At 42.1% G+C, this 26,287-nt stretch overlaps 1 protein-coding gene across 2 annotated transcripts in view; it reads left to right on the top strand.

The window, feature by feature from the left end:
• LOC311246664 (rho guanine nucleotide exchange factor 2-like) overlaps positions 1–26,287 on the top strand; it is a 144,552-nt gene that overhangs the window by 83,703 nt on the left and 34,562 nt on the right. For both annotated transcript variants that reach the window (XM_084336838.1, XM_084336839.1), the window contains exons 3-10: positions 12,647–12,714; positions 14,421–14,484; positions 16,539–16,671; positions 17,630–17,739; positions 18,539–18,682; positions 19,419–19,669; positions 20,688–20,813; positions 23,726–23,843. In XM_084336838.1, the coding sequence (XP_084192964.1) occupies positions 12,647–12,714; positions 14,421–14,484; positions 16,539–16,671; positions 17,630–17,739; positions 18,539–18,682; positions 19,419–19,669; positions 20,688–20,813; positions 23,726–23,843 (1,014 nt within the window). The remainder of the gene's footprint in view (positions 1–12,646; positions 12,715–14,420; positions 14,485–16,538; positions 16,672–17,629; positions 17,740–18,538; positions 18,683–19,418; positions 19,670–20,687; positions 20,814–23,725; positions 23,844–26,287) is intronic.

Here is a 26,287-nt window from a genome sequence, read left to right on the forward strand (position 1 = left end):
TGGGGGATATGAAATATGGTTAACTATCCAGAGCTGGTATGAGGAACAGCATGGATTGTGCTGAGAAATGATACCAACAACAGCATCATTGCCAAGTAAGAAACAGAGCAGAGGTTATAAATAAAAATCACAACTATCCCTTTAAGGGGAAGTTTACCAGAAGTTTCCATTGGCCAGTAAAGACTTGAGCTGTAGAGACAAACGCACACTGCACTGTGTAATAATACGGTCCTGTTGGTTTAACCAGTAAGACACTAGGCTGCACAGCTCATTGTGAATGGATGCGAGTGGTGTGTGAGTGAGTGAATTGAGCAGTTGTTGAGTCTGTCTGAGTCTACATGTTGTATGTGTCTATAGGGTGCATAGTGGTGGTGTGTGTGTGTTTACTAGTTTAACAATACGTGTGAGGACATAGGGTGCACACTGTAGTGGTGACACCGTGGTGTGTGTGTGTGTTTACTAGTTTAACAATACGTGTGAGGACATAGGGTGCACACTGTAGTGGTGGTGTGTGTGTGTTTACTAGTTTAACAATATGTGTGAGGACATAGGGTGCACACTGTAGTGGTGGTGTGTTTGTGTTTACTAGTTTAACAATATGTGTGTGGACATAGGGTGCACACTGTAGTGGTGGTGTGTTTGTGTTTACTAGTTTAACAATATGTGTGAGGACAGGACATAGGGTGCACACTGTAGTGGTGGTGTGTTTGTGTTTACTAGTTTAACAATACGTGTGTGGACATAGGGTGTACACTAGTGGTGGTGTGTGTGTGTTTACTAGTTTAACAATATGTGTGAGGACATAGGGTGCACACTGTAGTGGTGGTGTGTGTGTGTGTTTACTAGTTTAACAATACGCGTGAGGACATAGGGTGCACACTGTAGTGGTGGTGTGTGTGTGTTTACTAGTTTAACAATACGCGTGAGGACATAGGGTGCACACTGTAGTGGTGGTGTGTGTGTGTGTTTACTAGTTTAACAATACGTGTGAGGACATAGGGTGCACACTGTAGTGGTGGTGTGTGTGTGTGTTTACTAGTTTAACAATACGCGTGAGGACATAGGGTGCACACTGTAGTGGTGGTGTGTTTGTGTTTACTAGTTTAACAATACGCGTGAGGACATAGGGTGCACACTGTAGTGGTGGTGTGTGTGTTTACTAGTTTAACAATACGCGTGAGGACATAGGGTGCACACTGTAGTGGTGGTGTGTGTGTGTGTTTACTAGTTTAACAATACGCGTGAGGACATAGGGTGCACACTGTAGTGGTGGTGTGTTTGTGTTTACTAGTTTAACAATACGCGTGAGGACATAGGGTGCACACTGTAGTGGTGGTGTGTGTGTTTACTAGTTTAACAATACGCGTGAGGACATAGGGTGCACACTGTAGTGGTGGTGTGTTTGTGTTTACTAGTTCAACAATACGCGTGAGGACATAGGGTGCACACTGTAGTGGTGGTGTGTGTGTTTACTAGTTTAACAATACGCGTGAGGACATAGGGTGCACACTGTAGTGGTGGTGTGTGTGTTTACTAGTTTAACAATACGCGTGAGGACATAGGGTGCACACTGTAGTGGTGGTGTGTTTGTGTTTACTAGTTTAACAATATGTGTGAGGACAGGACATAGGGTGTACACTAGTGGTGGTGTGTGTGTGTTTACTAGTTTAACAATATGTGTGAGGACATAGGGTGTACACTAGTGGTGGTGTGTTTGTGTTTACTAGTTTAACAATATGTGTGAGGACATAGTCTTCACAAACTGCCTTTTTTGGGAGCACATTTTGGGTCGCCCTCACACCAAAACAACGCTTATTATCGGGTTAGGGTTAGAATTGGAGTTAGGTTAGGGTTAAGGTTAGAATTGGAGTTAGGTTAGGGTTAAGGTTAGAATTGGAGTTAGGTTAAGGTTAGGGTTAGGGTTAGAATTGGAGTTCGGTTATAGTTAAGGTTAGAATTGGAGTTAGGTTAGGGACGGGTTAGGATTGGAGTTAGGTTAGGGTTAGGATTGGAGTTAGGTTAAGGTTAGGGACGGGTTAGGATTGGAGTTAGGTTAGGGTTAGGATTGGAGTTAGGTTAGGGTTAAGGTTAGGATTAGAATTGGACTTAGGTTAAGGTTAGGGTTAGGATTTAGGAGGGTTACGGTTGGACATATTTATACAAGTTTCACTAAACCTTTCCTGCTTGATAAGATATAAGACCAAGAACATGGGACAACGTTTCTTTGACAATTTCCATCAACCAATCAACAGTCTACATATAGAGTTGCAGCATGGATAGACCATAGCCCTTTTTGAGGGAAACTGTCTGTCTCTCTTTTTCGTTTTCCTTTAGACAGAAACTCTATGAATAGTAAACTGTGTGCCTCTCATTATGAGTGCTAGCTAGCATCCAAGCTCTTAAAAGCATTGGCTTTTATGGAGAACACGCCCTAGCTAGTGTGTATCTTTAGCTGCGTGAGTGCGCGCGTGAGTGTGGAAATTTGTAGCTTGGAAATAGGACCTTTACCAAAGGAAATGCCACTAATTACTGCTGTAGCGACTGGGTAGTTAGCTTTAGCTTTGATAGCAGAATATGAAATCTTGGCTTGAACTTTGGAAAGACAAAAAAAGTAAGGATTGTGTGTGTGTGTGTGTGTGTGTGTGTGTGTGTGTGTGTGTGTGTGTGTGTGTGTGTGTGTGTGTGTGTGTGTGTGTGTGTGTGTGTGTGTGTGTGTGTGTGTGTGTGTGTGTGTGTGTGTGTGTGTGTGTGTGTGTGTGTGTGTGTGTGTGTGTGTGTGTGTGTGTGTGTGTGTGTGTGTGTGCGTGTGCGTGCGTGCGTGTATGTTAGACCTGCTATGACTTAGACTATGTGAACAAAGGCAGGTCTGTTTTGTAGATCACAGCTCTCATAAAGTGTGTAGACACTGATGTAGACTCTTTCTCCTTCCATCTCCTCCCTGCCCTCCTCCCTTTCTTCCCCCCTCCTCCCTGCCCTCCTCCCTACCATCCTCCCTGCCCTCCTCCCTGCCCTCCTCCTTACCTTCCCCCCTCCTCCCTGCCCTCCTCCCTGCCCTCCTCCCTACCCTCCTCCCTGCCCTCCTCCCTGCCCTCCTCCCTACCCTCCTCCCTGCCTTCCCCCTACCCTCCTCCCTGCCTTCCCCCTACCCTCCTCCCTGCCCTCCTCCCTACCCTCCTCCCTGCCTTCCCCCTACCCTCCTCCCTGCCCCCCCTCCTCCCTGCCCATCTCCCTTCCTTCCCCCCTCCTCCCTACCCTCCTCCCTGCCCATCTCCCTTCCTTCCCCCCTCCTCCCTGCCCTCCCCCCTACCCTCCTCCCTGCCCTCCTCCCTACCCCCTCCTTACCTTCCTCCCCGCCCCCCCCTCCTTCCTGCCCTCCTCCCTACCCTCCTCCTTACCTTCCTCCCTGCCCCCCCTCCTCCATGCCCTCCTTCCTACCCTCCTCCCTACCTCATCCCCTTCCTCCCTGCCTTCCCCCCATCCTCCCTACCCTCCTCCCTACCCTCCTCCTTACCCTCCTCCCTGCCCCCCCCCTCCATACCCTTTTCCCTACCCTCCTCATTACCTTCCTCTCTGCCTCCCCCCCTCCCTTTGAACCCAGGACCTTCTTGCTATGAGGCAACAGTGCCAACCACTGTGCTGCCCAGTGTTTAACGTTCACCGATATTTTTGGACCGTCATAGACCACAGGAATTACATGTACTAGAAGAGCACTCAGAGAGAAGGCCTCCACCCATGATAAGTGGGCAAAGCCTGCCCATCTGGGTAGCATCAGCTATACAGTCTGGTCCATACATATTTGGACACAATATTTTTTTGTCTCTGTACACACCACCACAATGGACTTGAAATGAGACAATGAAGATGTGCTCGAAGTGCAGACTTTCAGCTTTGATTTGAGGGTATTTAGATCCAAATCGGTGAACAGTGTAGGAATTACAACCGTTTTTACATGCCCCCCCCCCCTTTTTTTAAGGGACCAAAAGTAATTGAACAAACTAATAATCATAAATCAAATTGTCACTTTTAATACTTGGTTGCAGATCCTTTGCAGTCAATGACAGCCTGACGTCTGGAACCCACAGACACTGGGTTTGGTCGCTGGTGACGCTCTGCCCGGCCTCTACTGCAACTGTCACTGTAGTCATTGCCAACGTCCGTATGGGAGTCCCAGGTGGCCTGGGTGGAACATGTACTCCAGTCCGTGTGTTGAAACAGGTGCTGTCCCCTCAGGCCATCATTTCAACTGTTCTAACTGAGGGCTTCCCACGTTTGATGAGTGGTGTACTTGATGAGTGGTGTACTTGATGAGTGGTGTACTTGATGAGGTACTTGATGAGTGGTGTACTTGATGAGTGGTGTACTTGATGAGGTACTTGATGAGTGGTGTACTTGATGAGTGGTGTACTTGATGAGTGGTGTACTTGATGAGGTACTTGATGAGTGGTGTACTTGATGAGTGGTGTACTTGATGAGTGGTGTACTTGATGAGTGGTGTACTTGATGAGGTACTTGATGAGTGGTGTACTTGATGAGTGGTGTACTTGATGAGGTACTTGATGAGTGGTGTACTTGATGAGTGGTGTACTTGATGAGGCACTTGATGAGTGGTGTACTTGATGAGGTACTTGATGAGTGGTGTACTTGATGACTGGTGTACTTGATGACTGGTGTACTTGATGAGTGGTGTACTTGATGATGTACTTGAGTGGTGTACTTGATGAGGTACTTGATGAGTGGTGTACTTGATGAGTGGTGTACTTGATGAGGTACTTGATGAGTGGTGTACTTGATGAGTGGTGTACTTGATGAGTGGTGTACTTGATGAGGTACTTGATGAGGTACTTGATGAGTGGTGTACTTGATGAGGTACTTGATGAGTGGTGTACTTGATGAGTGGTGTACTTGATGAGTGGTGTACTTGATGAGTGGTGTACTTGATGAGGTACTTGATGAGTGGTGTACTTGATGAGGTACTTGATGAGTGGTGTACTTGATGAGTGGAGTGGTGTACTTGATGAGTGGTGTACTTGATGAGTGGTGTACTTGATGAGTGGTGTACTTGATGAGTGGTGTACTTGATGACTGGTGTACTTGATGAGTGGTGTACTTGATGAGGTACTTGATGAGTGGTGTACTTGATGAGTGGTGTACTTGATGAGTGGTGTACTTGATGAGTGGTGTACTTGATGAGTGGAGTGGTGTACTTGATGAGTGGTGTACTTGATGAGTGGTGTACTTGATGAGTGGTGTACTTGATGAGGGTGTACTTGATGAGTGGTGTACTTGATGAGTGGTGTACTTGATGACTGGTGTACTTGATGAGTGGTGTACTTGATGAGGTACTTGATGAGTGGTGTACTTGATGAGTGGTGTACTTGATGAGTGGTGTACTTGATGAGTGGTGTACTTGATGAGGTACTTGATGAGTGGTGTACTTGATGAGTGGTGTACTTGATGAGTGGTGTACTTGATGAGTGGTGTACTTGATGAGTGGTGTACTTGATGAGTGGTGTACTTGATGAGGTACTTGATGAGTGGTGTACTTGATGAGGTACTTGATGAGTGGTGTACTTGATGATGTACTTGAGTGGTGTACTTGATGAGGTACTTGATGAGAGGTGTACTTGATGAGGTACTTGATGAGTGGTGTACTTGATGAGGTACTTGATGAGTGGTGTACTTGATGAGTGGAGTACTTGATGAGTGGTGTACTTGATGAGTGGTGTACTTGATGAGTGGTGTACTTGATGAGTGGTGTACTTGATGAGGTACTTGAGTGGTGTACTTGATGAGGTACTTGATGAGTGGTGTACTTGATGAGTGGTGTACTTGATGAGTGGTGTACTTGATGACTGGTGTACTTGATGAGTGGTGTACTTGATGAGGTACTTGATGAGGTACTTGATGAGTGGTGTACTTGATGAGTGGTGTACTTGATGAGTGGTGTACTTGATGAGTGGTGTACTTGATGAGTGGTGTACTTGATGAGGTACTTGATGAGGTACTTGATGAGTGGTGTACTTGATGAGTGGTGTACTTGATGAGGTACTTGATGAGGTACTTGATGAGTGGTGTACTTGATGAGTGGTGTACTTGATGAGGTACTTGATGAGGTACTTGATGAGTGGTGTACTTGATGAGTGGTGTACTTGATGAGTGGTGTACTTGATGAGGTACTTGATGAGTGGTGTACTTGATGAGGTACTTGATGAGTGGTGTACTTGATGAGTGGTGTACTTGATGAGGTACTTGAGTGGTGTACTTGATGAGGTACTTGATGAGTGGTGTACTTGATGAGGTACTTGATGAGTGGTGTACTTGATGAGTGGTGTACTTGATGAGGTACTTGATGAGTGGTGTACTTGATGAGGTACTTGATGAGTGGTGTACTTGATGAGTGGTGTACTTGATGAGTGGTGTACTTGATGAGGTACTTGATGAGGTACTTGATGAGTGGTGTACTTGATGAGGTACTTGATGAGTGGTGTACTTGATGAGTGGTGTACTTGATGAGTGGTGTACTTGATGAGGTACTTGATGAGTGGTGTACTTGATGAGTGGTGTACTTGATGAGTGGTGTACTTGATGAGTGGTGTACTTGATGAGTGGTGTACTTAATGAGTGGTGTACTTGATGAGTGGTGTACTTGATGAGTGGTGTACTTGATGAGTGGTGTACTTGATGAGGTACTTGATGAGTGGTGTACTTGATGAGGTACTTGAGTGGTGTACTTGATGAGTGGTGTACTTGATGAGGTACTTGATGAGTGGTGTACTTGATGAGGTACTTGATGAGGTACTTGATGAGTGGTGTACTTGATGAGGTACTTGATGAGTGGTGTACTTGATGAGTGGTGTACTTGATGAGTGGTGTACTTGATGAGGTACTTGATGAGTGGTGTACTTGATGAGGTACTTGATGAGTGGTGTACTTGATGATGTACTTGAGTGGTGTACTTGATGAGGTACTTGATGAGAGGTGTACTTGATGAGGTACTTGATGAGTGGTGTACTTGATGAGGTACTTGATGAGTGGTGTACTTGATGAGTGGAGTACTTGATGAGTGGTGTACTTGATGAGTGGTGTACTTGATGAGTGGTGTACTTGATGAGTGGTGTACTTGATGAGGTACTTGAGTGGTGTACTTGATGAGGTACTTGATGAGTGGTGTACTTGATGAGTGGTGTACTTGATGAGTGGTGTACTTGATGACTGGTGTACTTGATGAGTGGTGTACTTGATGAGGTACTTGATGAGGTACTTGATGAGTGGTGTACTTGATGAGTGGTGTACTTGATGAGTGGTGTACTTGATGAGTGGTGTACTTGATGAGTGGTGTACTTGATGAGGTACTTGATGAGGTACTTGATGAGTGGTGTACTTGATGAGTGGTGTACTTGATGAGGTACTTGATGAGGTACTTGATGAGTGGTGTACTTGATGAGTGGTGTACTTGATGAGGTACTTGATGAGGTACTTGATGAGTGGTGTACTTGATGAGTGGTGTACTTGATGAGTGGTGTACTTGATGAGGTACTTGATGAGTGGTGTACTTGATGAGGTACTTGATGAGTGGTGTACTTGATGAGTGGTGTACTTGATGAGGTACTTGAGTGGTGTACTTGATGAGGTACTTGATGAGTGGTGTACTTGATGAGGTACTTGATGAGTGGTGTACTTGATGAGTGGTGTACTTGATGAGGTACTTGATGAGTGGTGTACTTGATGAGGTACTTGATGAGTGGTGTACTTGATGAGTGGTGTACTTGATGAGTGGTGTACTTGATGAGGTACTTGATGAGGTACTTGATGAGTGGTGTACTTGATGAGGTACTTGATGAGTGGTGTACTTGATGAGTGGTGTACTTGATGAGGTACTTGATGAGTGGTGTACTTGATGAGTGGTGTACTTGATGAGTGGTGTACTTGATGAGTGGTGTACTTGATGAGTGGTGTACTTAATGAGTGGTGTACTTGATGAGGTACTTGATGAGTGGTGTACTTGATGAGTGGTGTACTTGATGAGGTACTTGATGAGTGGTGTACTTGATGAGGTACTTGAGTGGTGTACTTGATGAGTGGTGTACTTGATGAGGTACTTGATGAGTGGTGTACTTGATGAGGTACTTGATGAGGTACTTGATGAGTGGTGTACTTGATGAGGTACTTGATGAGTGGTGTACTTGATGAGTGGTGTACTTGATGAGGTACTTGATGAGGTACTTGATGAGTGGTGTACTTGATGAGGTACTTGATGAGTGGTGTACTTGATGAGGTACTTGATGAGGTACTTGATGAGTGGTGTACTTGATGAGGTACTTGAGTGGTGTACTTGATGAGGTACTTGATGAGTGGTGTACTTGATGAGGTACTTGATGAGGTACTTGATGAGGTACTTGATGAGGTACTTGATGAGTGGTGTACTTGATGAGGTACTTGAGTGGTGTACTTGATGAGGTACTTGATGAGTGGTGTACTTGATGAGGTACTTGATGAGGTACTTGATGAGTGGTGTACTTGATGAGTGGTGTACTTGATGAGGTACTTGATGAGGTACTTGATGAGTGGTGTACTTGATGAGTGGTGTACTTGATGAGTGTTGTACTTGATGAGTGGTGTACTTGATGAGTGGTGTACTTGATGAGGTACTTGATGAGTGGTGTACTTGATGAGTGGTGTACTTGATGAGGTACTTGATGAGTGGTGTACTTGATGAGTGGTGTACTTGATGAGGTACTTGATGAGTGGTGTACTTGATGAGTGGTGTACTTAATGAGTGGTGTACTTGATGAGTGGTGTACTTGATGAGTGGTGTACTTGATGAGGTACTTGAGTGGTGTACTTGATGAGTGGTGTACTTGATGAGTGGTGTACTTAATGAGTGGTGTACTTGATGAGTGGTGTACTTGATGAGTGGTGTACTTGATGAGGTACTTGATGAGGTACTTGATGAGTGGTGTACTTGATGAGTGGTGTACTTGATGAGTGGTGTACTTGATGAGGTACTTGATGAGGTACTTGATGAGTGGTGTACTTGATGAGTGGTGTACTTGATGATGAGTGGTGTACTTGATGAGTGGTGTACTTGATGAGTGGTGTACTTGATGAGTGGTGTACTTAATGAGTGGTGTACTTGATGAGTGGTGTACTTGATGAGTGGTGTACTTGATGAGGTACTTGATGAGGTACTTGATGAGTGGTGTACTTGATGAGTGGTGTACTTGATGATGAGTGGTGTACTTGATGAGTGGTGTACTTGATGAGTGGTGTACTTGATGAGTGGTGTACTTATGGGTAAAAGGAACAAAGAAAGGTTGTCTGATTGTCCCAAGTGACCCAGACAAGTAGGTATATTACCACTAATTTGCAAACATTGGAGAGACGCCGAGCCTTGCGTTGTTTTAGTATTCTTTGTGAATACATTAGATATATTACTTAAGGCATCATATGGATTTATTCCAAATAATCTCATCAATTGGGTCACTTATAAATTAGGTGGTGTTTTCCTGTGTGCTGGAATTGGCTGCAGTTAGTTGAATCCAAACAAGCAACGGACACAGTATAAACATATCCCTACTGTCCTGAATATGAGACATATCCCTACTGTCCTGAATATGAGACATATCCCTACTGTCCTGAATATGAGACAGGGTCATATCTCTACTGTCCTGAATATGAGACAGGGTCATATCTCTACTGTCCTGAATATGAGACATATCTCTACTGTCCTGAATATGAGACATATCCTTACTGTCCTGAATATGAGACATATCCCTACTGTCCTGAATATGAGACGGGGTCATATCTCTACTGTCTTGAATATGAGACATATTCCTACTGTCCTGAATATGAGACATATCCCTACTGTCCTGAATATGAGACATATCCCTACTGTCCTGAATATGAGACATATCCCTACTGTCCTGAATATGAGACAGGGTCATATCCCTACTGTCCTGAATATGAGACAGGGTCATATCCCTACTGTCCTGAATATGAGACGGGGTCATATCCCTACTGTCCTGAATATGAGACATATCCCTACTGTCCTGAATATGAGAGTGTTTTAGTATGAAACACACATATCCCTACTGTCCTGAATATCAGACAGGGTTTTAGTATAAAATGCACATATCCCTACTGAATATGAGACTATTGCCGTCTTATATTCAGGTCAATACAGTATGTCCTTTCAGAGTTACCAAAAATATTTGGCAGCTGTTGAGGACATTTTTGTTGCCCATGTTGGGTTGAGTTGCAGTTGGGAAGAAACACAGCCGACCACAGCACCCAGACAGTATAACTCAGTCCTGGTCCAGTGGATGAGATTCTACATCAGAATCAGTCACTTTGATGCTAGATGACAGAGAAATAGCGTCTAGTTTTAGAATTTCATAAATTCTGCTTTAAACTAAAACATATCTGTGTGGGACTCCTGTGTCTGTTGTTGCTGTTGTTATGTGAAAAAAGATTTATGGAAAAATGCATACACTGTAATTGCCGAAACAATTACCGATGTTGAGAACACTACCCAAGTAAAAAAAATATATATATATATATATATATATATATATATATATATATATACAGTATATATATTTAAGTATATTTCTTAAAAGTATACTTTTTATGAAGGGATACCTTTTTAAATATGTTTCATGTAGGCCTATTCAGAAAGTATACTAAAGTTGTGTTAAATTGAGACCAGTCTTAAGTTGTACTTAAGTGTATTAAAAGTTGTATTTAAGATATCCTTCAATATATATATATATATTTTTGGTTACGTTTGCTTCCCAAAATAGCACTTTTAATAGATCTAAGTACAACTTAAGTTTGGTAAACATCTATTTTGTAAGTACTGTTTACAGATTACACTTACAGCATATTAATGACGCATGTGCTTTGAATTAGTACATAAAAGCACATGAGAGGTAGCAAAACTACATTGCAAGTATATTCACAGAAAGTACATAATGGGGGGGCTGCTGATTGGCGCAGTGGGCAAGGCGCTCGCCTCTAACGCAGGAGACGCTGGGTTCGAGCCCAGCTCTCGGCGTTGCTACTGGCTGGCCGGTCGTCCATACTAACACAATTGGCAAGTGTTAGAGGGTGGGAAAGCCGGTGGGTGGGGATTTGACGTTGTGGACAGCGACTCCTACAGGTCGGTTTGGTGACGCCGGTGCGACGGAAGCAGGAAGTGACGGGGGCAGCGTGAGCCTCCCACGCGTTACTCCTCGCCACTGAGTTCGAGCTGCTGCGGCGAAAAGATGCGACAGGCTGCCTCCTTGTGTACCGGAGGGGACACGTGATGCAAGGCTTCTGTCCTCACTACAACCGACCTGTGGGAGGCATGGTCTAGCAACGTTCAAGACAGGGGAGGGAAGAATTGGATATACGAAAATTGGGATGGGAGAAAAATAGAAAAATGGGGAGAAAAAGTGGATACAAAAAAAAGTACATAATGGGCAAGCATGTACACACACATCCCCAGACAGCCGCCCTCAACCTTACCTTTCACTACAGTTGACCCACCTGGCAGGAATCTAGGGCTGATTAATCAATCGGTTGCTTTGGTCTTAATCGACCAAGACTTTGTCCGTTTTTATGATTTCTTTTTATGATGTTGTCGACTACATCGCTGTATAATATACTGTCATGTAGCAGTAGCGCTAAGTTATTTGAAAAATGTGCTAAATGACCAATGAACAAATGGTGAGATGAACTTAAGATCCCTTGGGTGACGGTATGTCCTGTCATTTAATTTTACTTACTCACACACATTCTATATTACCTAAACATTAAAGATGCTATAGATACCATTCAGCTGCTAAATGTCACACTAGAGCACCAGCATGTCATTTATCCAATCAGGTGCATTCCACGTGGGGAAATGGGAAGTAGGGAGGGGATACATGCAACATGTACAACAACATTCATTTTGGACCAAACATTTTTTAAATGATAAATTAATTAATCAATCATTTTGAGCAATACTTTTTTTCCGCACCTTTCTAAAAGCTCTGTGGATTTATATATATATTTTACGTACATTTTGTATCTATAGCACCTTTAAATATGATCCAAACTTGTCAACATTTTTATTGAGAGTCAGTCTGCTTTCTGGATCAACATGTTCTTATCCAGAAAGCAGACCGAATGTCCATTGAATATTTGACAAGTTGGACCACAATTGACAGTTAAAGGGGCACTTCACCAAAAAACAATGCCAATTTATTTTGCACACATAGTCTCAAGATTCAAGAGTTTTATTTGTCACATACATACATGAGACATGCAGTGAAATGTAGGTCTCACACATATCCCAAGGCTCTAAACTGTTTCGCACACATTCATTTAGTTATTGAGAGTTGAGTTTGAATATGGCCACCAGTGATGTCATCAGAGGACACTGAATCCTTGTGTTGTGTAAATTACAGCTCAATGAAATGATCTAGATGAAGAAATAGAGGTATGGATTGCAATAGGGATTGGTATTTCCTCATAATAATAATAATAATAATAATAATAATAATAATAATAATAATAATAATAATAATAATAATAATAATAATAAAAACTAATTATAAGAAAATCCACTTCCTGAATTGATTTAATCTTACCAATCTTTTGTCATTCTGTGTTGCAGCCTGCAATGTCACCATCCACAACCGCTGTCGGGACGCCTTGGCCAACTGTGCAAAAATGAAACAGCGGGTAAGATGATATGGGAGAGGAAGAAGAGTGGATATGTCGAATCCCAGAACAACATGTGACGTAATAATAATAATACATTTAATTTATAAAGCGCTTTTCAGGAACCCAAAGTCGCTGGACGTAGACAGACAATTTAAATGATCCCTAAGGTTCTATGCTTCTTCTTTATTTTAATAAGGTCTATATATTGGTGACACAAACATGTGAAATACCAGTAAATTGGCTTTAATGGGGAATACCATCCAAATTAAATATTATGTAATTGTGTAAAGACTAGCATTTTTCACATTTTCAAAACTTCTTATGACCACCTGCTATCAGAAGGTCTCATTGAGTCATGGTGTCCTACTCCATCAACCCTGTTGAGAGTCCCTCCCCTTCTGCTGGAAGAAATAATTATGAACAGTAGTCAACGGCAGGAGACAACAAAAAAATTTGATTCCATTCGAATTTTGCCATGAATTACACAATTTTGATGTTATAGCATCAAACGCTATGGATAATGTTAGCCAACGTTACATTATAGCATCAAAAGCTATTGAAACATTAGCTAACTTGCTAGTCAATCAACTTTCTTGACTTGCAAAATGATCTTTTAAATTGACAAAGATCATCTAATTCATGGCACAACTAAGAACAGGATTAAAACAATTATTCTCTTGCCACTGACTACCGTACATATTTAGTTTTTCCGAAATAGGGTCACATGGTGGAAGGAAGGGACTTGGCCCATGCTTTAGCTCTGCCTATTTTATAAACCTCCTTTTTTTTTCTTCAGTAAGAAATTACATGAATATTATGCTTTCTGAACAGTATTACAGTATGTTTGTGTGAAGTACCTACCTTGTTTAACAACCAGGAAGAAGTTATGTGTTGTAGTTGCAATCTTGCAAACTACTGACAAAAAACTATAATTGTCTTCAGTTACAACAAGATTGTGCCAGTAAGACGGTTTTATGTGACATGGCTTTCATTTAGGGAGGAAATGTGTTTACAGTGGTGAATTGCCTCCCTCTAGTGGTCATAAAAGTTCAGTCAGTATTTGTAAACATGAGCAGTTACTCTCTCATAAAGCCAGAAACCAGACAAGTAAAACTCAAATGTCTTGTGATGTCATCATGTATAAAGTCTGGAGCTGCTCCATTGACAGTGAATGGAAGACAGTTTTTTGGACGAATGTTTGTTTTCTTTTTTGTTTTTGTTTGTTAGCTTTATTCTATTGTAGTGTTCTCGCTTGAGAAACAGAACATGTACCAGTATACTCAGAACATTCCCCTGGCTGCTCTAGTGTCACCAGTACCATCTTTCATTGTCTATAGAGCAACTTCAGACTTCATGTGACACATTTGAGTTTTAGCACTCTAGTTTGTGGAGTTCTTTATGTTTACTTTTGTTTGGTTTTGACTGTCTTAGACCACAGGAATAAAACATATTCATTAAAAAAAATTGGCATAGTTCCCCTCCTTTAAATATATATATATTTTTTTATATAATTTAGATTTTGAATTGCATATCTCAACCAAGTCATCCCATATAGGAGTCAGTGCAGTTCTCTGGAGCACAGGAACCTCACTTTCTCCACCACAGCCTCATCTGTGGATTTAAGATGGACTCCAGATGAACAATATTATTTTCTTGACTGATCATCTTGTTTTCAAGTGGTGTTGTTTTGAAAGCGTGTGTCTCTGTTGTATCTTGTCGTGCAGCAACAGAAACTGGCCATGGTGAGAAACAGCACAGCTCTGCAGAATGTGGCCATGAGAACCAAGAGTGAGTTCTATCTTCTCTCCATCTCTCAGCTCCCATAGCTCTGTTTGATAGCATGTACAATAATGCTGTATACCATATATATATATATATATATATATATATATATATATATATATATATTTATATATATATATATATATATATATATATATATATATATATATATATATATACATACAGTATACTGTATATATTATTCTCACAGCATATATACCTATCCTCACCTGTCTGTACTTACCTGCACATAGTCCTTTACTATATCTATATCTGTACATATCCTACTCTTACTAGTTACGCTGCTGGCCATTAGTAGTCATACGGTCTCTATTTATATAATACAACTCTGTACATACATCTGATTAGCACTGCACTTAGTAGTACTAATTTGTATATTTTGTACCACGTTTAACCACCTGTACATTGTATATTGCTGTTGCACTTTACTGCTACACTTGCACTCTTCTTTTCATTGTACTGTACTACTGTATCATGACAATACATTTGAATCTAAGGGGTGGAAAGATACCATCTAATAATGAGACAGAGCATTACTTGATATAGACTATATATAATGAGGTGACAGAGCACTGTGGTAGTTTAACCAGAGACAGTCTATATAATGAGGTGACAGCACTGTGGTAGTTTAACCAGAGACAGTCTATATAATGAGGAGACAGAGCACTGTGGTAGTTTAACCAGAGACAGTCTATATAATGAGGTGACAGAGCACTGTGGTAGTTTAACCAGAGACAGTCTATATAATGAGGTGGCAGAGCACTGTGGTAGTTTAACCAGAGACAGTCTATATAATGAGGTGACAGCACTGTGGTAGTTTAACCAGAGACAGTCTATATAATGAGGAGACAGAGCACTGTGGTAGTTTAACCAGAGACAGTCTATATAATGAGCAGACAGAGCACTGTGGTAGTTTAACCAGAGACAGTCTATATAATGAGGTGACAGAGCACTGTGGTAGTTTAACCAGAGACAGTCTATATAATGATGTGACAGAGCACTGTGGTAGTTTAACCAGAGACAGTCTATATAATGAGGAGACAGAGTACTGTGGTAGTTTAACCAGAGACAGTCTATATAATGAGGTGGCAGAGCACTGTGGTAGTTTAACCAGAGACAGTCTATATAATGAGGAGACAGTACTGTGGTAGTTTAACCAGAGACGGTCTATATAATGAGGAGACAGAGCACTGTGGTAGTTTAACCAGAGACAGTCTATATAATGAGGAGACAGTACTGTGGTAGTTTAACCAGAGACAGTCTATATAATGAGGTGACAGAGCACTGTTGTAGTTTAACCAGAGACAGTCTATATAATGAGGAGACAGTACTGTGGTAGTTTAACCAGAGACAGTCTATATAATGAGGAGACAGAGCACTGTGGTAGTTTAACCAGAGTCAGTCTATATAATGAGGATTGATTGAGTGCTAGTTTTGAACAGGGAAATGATGGCGGCAATAAACATCAGATAAAATAGTTATTAGGGATGCTCGATATTGGCTTTTTTACCGATACCGATATTGTCCAACTCTTAATTTCCGATACCGATATCAACCGAAAACGGAATAATTTCATTTTTCATTACATATCTCTTGTTGTGGAATTAACACAACATTATGCATACTTTTGACAATAAATAAAATCAGTTCTTACTTGCTTGCCTGGGTAAATAAAGGTTATAGAAATGTAAAAAAAAAGAAAAAAAATTGGAAAACCAATACCGATATTTTCCCATATCACATTTTAATGCCGATATTGGCCGATAATATCAGTAGGCCGATAATATCGGACATCCCTAATAGTTATTATTAATTATTACTTTGTAATTTATATTAAAACTTTACTGCAATTTGAGGTGAAATGTGAGTTTTAAAGAATCTGTCAAAAGGCTGGGAATCACACAGTTAGATATTGTGTTTGGTTTGTTTGATAACTATCAATTGTCAACAATTATGCAACAGTGCAGACATATTTCCTCTCGCCTCAATATCAACTACTCTCTCTCTTTCCCTTTCTATCTCTCTATCTCCCTCTCCAGCCCCCCTGATGAAAGAGCGCCCCAGTTCAGCTATCTATCCGTCCGACAGTCTGCGTCAGTCCATCCTGGGGTCGCGGCGTGTCCGCTCCGGCCTCTCGCTCTCCAAGAGCGTCTCCACCAATAACATCGCAGGGTGAGGCTCCACAGCAGCCATCATAAGATCCTGTCCTAGAGACCAAGCTACAGACTGACTACAGACTGACCAGGCTACAGACTGACTACAGACTGACTACAGACTGACTACAGACTGACCAGGCTACAGACTGACTACAGACTGACTACAGACTGACTACAGACTGACCAGGCTACAGACTGACTACAGACTGACTACAGACTGACCAGGCTACAGACTGACTACAGACTGACCAGGCTACAGACTGACTACAGACTGACTACAGACTGACTACAGACTGACCAGGCTACAGACTGACTACAGACTGACTACAGACTGACCAGGCTACAGACTGACTACAGACTGACTACAGACTGACCAGGCTACAGACTGACTACAGACTGACTACGCTGCATACTGACTACAGACTGACTACAGACTGACCAGGCTACAGACTGACTACGCTGCATACTGACTACAGACTGACTACAAACTGACCAGGCTACAGACTGACTACAGACTGACCAGGCTACAGACTGACTACAGACTGACTACAGACTGACTACAGACAGACCAGGCTACAGACTGACTACAGACAGACCAGGCTACAGACTGACTACAGACTGACTACAGACAGACTAGCCTACATACTGACACATTGGGAGGATTCTCTATATCAGAATTAGAAAACAAACCCACAAACTGAACATTTTGAGGCACATTTGTTGACGTTTTCCTTTTCATGCCCATTGGCCTGAAACCCTCAATAAAGCAGAGACACAATTACATTAAAAACAATGTAGGAAAGGACATTATTTTGCTATGTTAAATTATTTTGTTACAGTACTTGTTATTTATGAAAAAAAGTACTGTAAATGATGTCTATGTACCTCTATCTCTGTGTGTGTATCTCTCTCTCTCTCTCTCTCTCTCTCTCTCTCTCTCTCTCTCTCTCTCTCTCTCTCCCTCTCTCCCTCAGGAATCTGAATGATGACTCTCCGCTGGGCTTGCGTAGGATTCTGTCTCAGTCTACAGACTCTCTCAACTTCAGAAACAGAGCCATGTCCATGGAGTCGCTTAACGATGAGGGTAACACACACACACACACACACACACACACACACACACACACACACACACACACACACACACACACACACACACACACACACAGAAAATGGTGAGCCATTCTAGTAATTGGTGAAGAGCAAAATATTTTTGAAGGAAGTGTTAAGGATATACAGAGGCCATGTACACGATACACACAGGAAACTATTTTGAGAACTGTTTGGGTTCCTTAAAGGACCATACCGTCTAATTTTCCATGATCAGAGATTGCCCCTGTTTTGAACTAAATGGTGCATTTATATAGCGCTTTTATCCAAAGTGCTTTAAAATGTTTGTTCCTCACATTTGACCCATTCACTCACACATTCGCGGCGGAGTCAACCATGCAAAGTGCCAACCTGCTCATTGGGGGCAATTGGGGGTTAAGTGTCTTGCTCAAGGACACTTCGACATGCTGCCCGGGAGGAGTGGGATCAAACCGGGAACCTCCGGATTACCAGACGACTGCTCTATCTACCGAGCCACTTCAACTGGATGTCATTTTGCAGACTGAGAATTTTCTTTCTTGAAGACAATAAATCCTCATAAATGTCCCTTTTCTTTCTTTCTTTCTTTCTTTCTTTCTTTCTTTCTTTCTTTCTTTCTTTCTTTCTTTCTTTCTTTCTTTCTTTCTTTCTTTCTTTCTTTCTTTCTTTCTTTCTTTCTTTCTTCCTTCCTTCCTTCCTTCCTTCCTTCCTTCCTTCCTTCCTTCCTTCCTTCCTTCCTTCCTTCCTTCCTTCCTTCCTTCCTTCCTTCCTTCCTTCCTTCCTCTGGTCTGCAGGAGAGGTGTATTATGCGTCTCTGCTGGAGGACTTGGAGAGGGAAGGGAAGGAGTTTGAGGCAGACAGCTGGAGCCTGGCAGTAGACTCCTCCTACCTCCAGACACACCGCAAAGATGTCATCAAGAGACAGGATGTGATCTATGGTGAGTAAATATTTCATTTCAAACCTTTATTTAAACTCGAAAGGCAACTGAGGTTTCCCTAATCACGTTGAGTGTACATACAGAAATAAGCAAGAAAGGGCATATAAAATCACACAGCATATAAAATCATAACAATAAGACAACAATAAACAATAAACATAAACGAAGTGAGGCAGAAGAAAGGATAACGAATCAATTAAAACACGTACAACTCGATTGACAATGGTTGGAGATCAATGTTTTACCCCTGCACCGAGCAAACTCTGGGGACCTTGAGGATCAGTCACTAGAACGGGTTCCATAGGTTCCAAAATTCCATTCCAATATTGATGTAGTATAAGGAGGTAGCTTACCAATAAGGGCCTTAAAAATTAACAAATACCAGTGTTTGTTGTGCCTCTCCATCAGAGAGGACCAACAACCTTCTCATAAAGGACACAGTGATGAGTGTTGTATCTATCATTAGTGAGGAATCTGAGGGCAGAGTGATATACAGAGTCCAAGGATTTAAGGGTTAAGGCAGCAGCAGCATGGCTATAAATTACATCACTATAGTCCAAGACTGATAAGAAAAGTGCTTCGACAACCCTCTTCCTACTAATCAAAGGAAAGCTGGTTCTGTTTCTGTATAGGAAGCCAATTTTCTGTCGCAACTTGGAGGCAAAGTTGTCCACATGGAATGTAAATGTCTCATCAAGACACAATAAGTTGTCTCTCTCTGTCCCTCCTCCTATAGAACTTATCCAGACAGAGTTCCACCACGTACGGACTCTGCGGATCATGGAGGGTGTTTTCCGGCAGGGCATGGTGGATGAGGTGATGTTGGAGCCGGGCGTGGCGCACGCCGTCTTCCCCTGCCTGGACCAGCTCCTGGTGATGCACACCCGGTTCCTGGCCCAGCTGAGGGCCCGCCACAGCCACGGCCTGGCACAGGGCAGCAACAAGAACTTCACCATCCACCAACTAGGAGACCTACTCACAGAACAGGTAGCCACGTGCTCTTAATAACGCAGAACAGGTAGCCACGTGCTTAATAACACAGAACAGGTAGCCACATGCTCTTAATAAGGCAGAACATGTAGCCACATGCTCTTAATAACGCAGAACAGGTAGCCACATGCTCTTAATAACGCAGAACAGGTAGCCACATGCTCTTAATAAGGCAGAACATGTAGCCACATGCTCTTAATAACGCAGAACAGGTAGCCACATGCTCTTAATAACACAGAACAGGTAGCCACATGCTGTTAATAACACAGAACAGGTAGCCATGTGCTCTTAATAACACAGAACATGTAGCCACATGCTCTTAATAACGCAGAACAGGTAGCCACATGCTCTTAATAACACAGAACAGGTAGCCACATGCTCTTAATAACACAGAACAGGTAGCCACATGCTCTTAATAACGCAGAACAGGTAGCCATGTGCTCTTAATAACACAGAACAGGTAGCCACATGCTCTTAATAACACAGAACATGTAGCCACATGCTCTTAATAACGCAGAACAGGTAGCCACGTGCTCTTAATAACACAGAACATGTAGCCACATGCTGTTAATAACACAGAACAGGTAGCCATGTGCTCTTAATAACACAGAACAGGTAGCCACATGCTGTTAATAACACAGAACAGGTAGCCACGTGCTCTTAATAACACAGAACAGGTAGCCACGTGCTCTTAATAACACAGAACAGGTAGCCATGTGCTCTTAATAACACAGAACAGATAGCTACATGCTCTTCATAACACAGATATATTTATCTCATACATAGAATTAATCAAATATTAAATATATCAACAAATATTAAACTATTTACCGAACACAGATAAAAAAGATCAAACAAGATAAAAAGAAAAGTCAACCTCACCCTGAGTCATATGTACATACTGTGTGTACACACACACACACACACACACACACACACACACACACACACACACACGCACACGCACACGCACACGCACACACACACACACACTGATCCTCTCCATGTTGTACAGTTCTCAGGCCAGTGTGCTGATGAGATGAGGAAAGCCTACGCTGAGTTCTGCAGCCGACACCCCAAGGCTGTCAAACTGTACAAGGAGCTGCTGGCCAGAGACAAGAGGTTCCAGCACTTCATCAGGGTGAGAGAGGGGGGATGGAGGGAGGGAGGTAGGGAGGGGATGTGAGAAGGAAAGAAAACATGGGAAATGAATCTAGAGGTGATGGTAGGATGTATAAAGGATGTATAAAGGTCTAGATATTCCATACATAATTGTCACCTGTATTTTCTCGGTGGTGTGGCATCATTTCCTGTGAGCATTATTACATTTGCATTTTGGCGGGAATGGCTGACCAGGCCACCACCAGTGGAAGCTAGTATACAGAGAAGTGCGTACAGAATGTAAATACAATACATTGAATGGCTATTGCAACAGAAATGCCAACAAGAGAAAGTATTAAATATGGTAATTCTTAATATAATTATTTTAAGGATTAAAACTTAAAGGCATGTGTATGTGTATACATCCCTGTCCGTGTTTGTATTTCACTGTGTGTGTGTCTGTAGTGGTGCCAGGAGGTACCAGTAGGGTGTTTGCATGCTTCAGCAGGGAGGAGTAGAGAGTGGTTACATAGGACTAGCCGTACAGTCAGATGATGTACTCCAGAGACACTAGAGTATTGTTCCACTCCAGCGTTGATAACTTTGGAAACAGGATACAGCTTGTTGTAGTTTATCACATGTCACATTATCACATGTCACATGTTTCAAAACCTACCATCACATTTGCTTCTTTGAATGTGGATTTAGACTCCTTTCACCACGTTGCCCACAGTGGAACAGACCTGAGGAGTGAGGTTCCACCTGTGATATCCCCCCATTGTAGCCTCCCACTGAAGATCAGAACTAAACAAAACAAAACAAAACAAAAGTATTGGAGCTAACACTAATTAAGCTAATGCTTATGCATCTACAGACTACACTACTGGCAAGTATTTCATACCACTTAATGTAAAAAAGTCTGAACTATCCCTTTAAGATACAAGGCCTACATGTAGACACACAAGGCCTACATGTATCCTTCATTTACATTTACATTTAGCTGACGCTTTTATCCAAAGCGACTTACAAGTTCTGTACGACAAGTCATCAGGAAGGGCACAACTCTATCAGCTGAGTAACAATGTTCATCAAAGTGTTGAGTGCTACAGTGTAGGTTAGTTTATTAGGACAAGTGCATGACAGTAAGGTTAGTTAGGGTTATATATATATATATATATATATATATATATATATATATATATATATATATTTGTATTCAGTTAATGGTTGAAGAAGTGCGTCTTTAGTCGACAGAGAAAGATTGGACAGGTTTCGGCTGTCCTAACTGGGGTGGGTAGTTCATTCCACCATTGTGGGGCAAGGACTGAGAATAGGCGACTTCTCTTTGATGACCCTCCCGGAGCTTGGATAGGAGTAGGTCTGAGGCGGCCAGAAGGCGTGTAGCTTAATGGCAGCGGAAGAGTGCAAGAGCGCTTCCGCATTCTTCGCCGCGCATGAGGTCCTCGCTTAGTTCAGACGCCCCATTCAACACGGTGAATCCAAAACTCGAAACTCTGTTAAGCTCCAGAGAGAGAGGCTGAAAACCGCCAGTTCTTGCCCGACGGATGGGAGCCGAATCGGGATCCGAGTTTTCTGATGAATGGCCCCAAAACATGGAGGTCGCGAACGGCGCCGGCTTCGCTGACCAGAGCTCTCTCAGATTCAAAATTGCAGCCTGGAACATATTCTCGAAGACACTCTGATGTCACGAGACCGCCGCCATCTTGGTATAGGGGGACCATACGGATTTCTACCATCAAATCCATGCATTGAGCTCTGTTTTTATTACACGTTTTATCACATTCTTGTTCTTTTCATAACATTTTCATACGATTTGTTTTGAAAATATTGAGGCCAACATGGCATTTCACTATTTCGAAAGCCTTTCTGGTGATTCTAAGGCGAGATATGAGTCAAAGAAACTCCCCCTGATTACCACGACCACAACATCAGAGCGAGTTAGCCGAACGCTAGCCACCAGCCACTTTTTCCTCTGTGATGGTATAAAACTTCCGATTTGGATTTCTGTTTTTGTCATTAGTATAACGCGTAACACAGCAGCTCTTTGGCATTGTGAAGGACTGAAGAAAAGTCTGCTTGATTGTCTTTAATTTGCCGCTTTAACTATCCGTTTCTCCACTAAATGAAGTGTACATAATGTACCAGGCGGGGCAGTTTCCCCCCACGCTGCAGTTGCGTAGCAATAACAGACAGGAAGTTGACTTCGAGAATAATAATGACGAAAAATAAACAGGGTAGTGCACCTTGTTGTGTTGTGTATCCTGTTTATTTTTCGTCATTATTATATTCAGAGTTAATTATATTGTTTACACTGTCTTTCTTCTAATATAACCCTGCCCATTCCCAAATCATATTCAGAAAGTATCACAGAGACTTATATTGACAGCGGAATTAGTTATTATTAGTAAGACACAACATTTCCGTAGTAATTGACCACCAGACTCTTTCTCTTAAGGAATTAACTGGGTTAATTAATATAAATGTTATATTGTAACTGTCTAGTTACACATTGGTTCCGGAACATGTATGTTCCAGGCTGCAATTTTTAATCTGAGAGAGCTCTGGTCAGCGAAGCCGGCGCCGTTCGCGACCTCCATGTTTTGGGGCTATTCATCAGAAAACTCGGATCCCGATTCGGCTCCCATCCGTCGGGCAAGAACTGGCGGTTTTCAGCCTCTCTCTCTGGAGCTTAACGGAGTTTCGAGTTTGGGATTCACCGTGTTGAATGGGGCGTCTGAACTAAGCGAGGACCTCATGCGCATGTGCGGCGAAGAATGCGGAAGCGCCCTTGCACTCTTCCGCTGGCATTAAGCTACACGCGGCCAGAAGATGCAGGAGGGGTTCAAATGTTCAGAACTTCTAATCTAGCCCCAAAAAACTAAAAACTGTCTCTGTGTTTACTGATTTTCTTTCTCATCCCATAATAACCAGAGGGTGAGCCGAGGTCCTTTGCTCCGTCGCCATGGTGTCCAGGAGTGTATTCTGCTGGTGACCCAGCGCATCACCAAGTACCCCGTCCTCATTCAGCGCATCCTGGACAATACCAAGGGTAAATATTAGTGCTGTCAATAGATTAAAAAAATTAACTAATTAATCTCACAATTTTCTGTAATTAATCTAGATGAATCTAAATTAAAAATAGCATTTTTCTACTTAAGACCGAAGCTTGTAACAGATATTTACTTGAGTAAAATCATGGAATTAATGTAAAATCAACACAAAGAAAGTATATTTAGATTCAAAGACTATTTTAATAGCTTTCTTTGAATACAGTTTCTCTCCTGTGAAATACAAATGTTCAACAAAACCATCAACATTGACTCAGCTAGACCGCTTTCTTATATCCGCGGCGCTAACAGAAATAAAAACAACCCAGGCCTATGTTAAAGTGCAGATTGGCTTAGAGGATGATAATGTCTTGTATGAACTACCAGTAATATAAATCATATTAACAACAAAAATGTGTTCCATCTTCATGTCAGATGATTTTCAAAAAGGTGCATGAGTCAATGCAAAAAAAGAACAAGCAAATATACTCGGATTCAGATTCAGACAACTTTATTGATACCGCGTGGGGCAATTCATATTTGCAGCTTCACCAACGAGCAACAAAGACAAACAAACAACAAAACATCTCAACAACAGCACAGCAAATAAAAAGAGAAACACTCCATGTGATACACAATCCAGCAGTAAACTGCTGTATACTGCTGAAAGTTCAGAACGTTGAAAATGTTTAACTCCATAGATTAATCTAGATATATATTTTTTAAATAATTAATAATAATTAATAATAATAATAAATAATAATAATAATAATAAATACAGATTATGTGTACCAAGTTACATGCAGATTGGTGAAAATCTGTAGGAGGAGTAGCATTTTAAGTGTTTTTCACAGGAAAATTACGTCATTGAGGGTGGTGAATTTGGCTTGAACTTTGTTTTAAAAAATGGATGAAGTTGTGCACGGGGCATAATAGTAATGAATAACTACACGTTCGCAGTTGCTTGCTTCCTCTTTTTTTTTTTTTTTTTTTTTTTTAAACCAAAGTGTCATGTGAACGTTTTTATATATAATATGTATAAACTGAAAATTGGAAGAGGGATGGCAGAAAATGTGTGACTTTTTTCCAAAATGCAGCTCTCCCCACTCTAAAATCTGTGACATTTTGTATAGAAGACCAAAAGTGTACCTTGCATGCTGCAATCCAAAAATAAGAAGTGTTTGAACTCTGCATGAGCCAGGGAATCCATTGCTACAAGAACTTTTTAAATCTGACATACAGTTCAAAAGTTACAGGCATAAATGCAACTCCAACTTTGACACGTTGGCGGCGCTAGATTGCACGAGTTGTCAACATGCCACTTGGTGACAGAGATCACGTGAGGGTCCCTAAACAGTCTGCCAAATGTGGTTTTGATACATTTAAGCATTTCTGAGACATGACTCAACTTCCTGTTTGGCGGCTTTGTCACAATTCAATTGGCTGTCAAAATGCATTGCATTGGAAAATCAAAAACAAAAGTTATACCTGTGTAGACATTGGTCTACAGATTATGTGTACCACGTTTCGTGCAGATTGGGGGAAATATGTAGGAGGAGTAGTGTTGTGAAGGATCAGATTAAACCGAATATATATATTTATTTATATATATATATTTAAATAGTATTTGTATATCGTTTGATATCCCCTGTATATTCCTTGTACAATATGCACTGAATATCCCTTTAGTCTACTAAACAGCCCATAATAGTTTCATTCTACCATTGGACGAGAACCTGGCGCCAGCAGCCATACCCCTAGGTTCAAGTTCAATCGTGCCGCCCAACATGTCGTGGCAAGCCCGGTTCCGCGTAGGAATACGTCTGGCGAAATACGAATGGTACTATTTGTTCACAGCGCATATATATATGGCGCAAGTAAAGTAGAACTTTCTTTTAGTCCATTAGTTCTTTACCCTCCAACCGAGTAACAGACGCGAAGCCTCACCCACGACGCACGTGTGGTGCAGTAAGGCCTACTTGGCCTCAGAATAGGCATTGAGATATCGTGTGGATTAATAGTTGAATTGTCATAGTTTGGCACTATACCGTCGAGTTGGACGTATTCTATTAAGCTAATAATAGTCTATTTATGTATGGTGCATCGTTCGGTTAGAGTTATAAAGTTATCAGTACCCCCATCGTTCCTGACGTTATCTGGAGTCTTAACCAGGCTGGGCAGACCACTAGTGGTGCTTGCATCCGAGGAGCTCCGGGCCAGGGCGACTGGACCTGTACATTGGATTACTCTACCCGGACGACGGCGAGCCTTCCACGGCTTGGATTACGCTTTGGGTGCTTTGATTATTCCATGGATAACGGCCAACACTGCGGAGTGTTGGAACTACCCCCCGGAGAGGACTCCAGGTGAGACGGCGCTCTACACCAGTGAGGTCGCCTCACGTCTCTCCGTTGTGGACCGGCAGCTACCGTCCACCAGAGGGTCC

This window comes from Notolepis coatsorum, assembly GCF_963971535.1.
Source record: "Notolepis coatsorum genome assembly, chromosome: 19".
NCBI lineage: Eukaryota > Metazoa > Chordata > Actinopteri > Aulopiformes > Paralepididae > Notolepis > Notolepis coatsorum.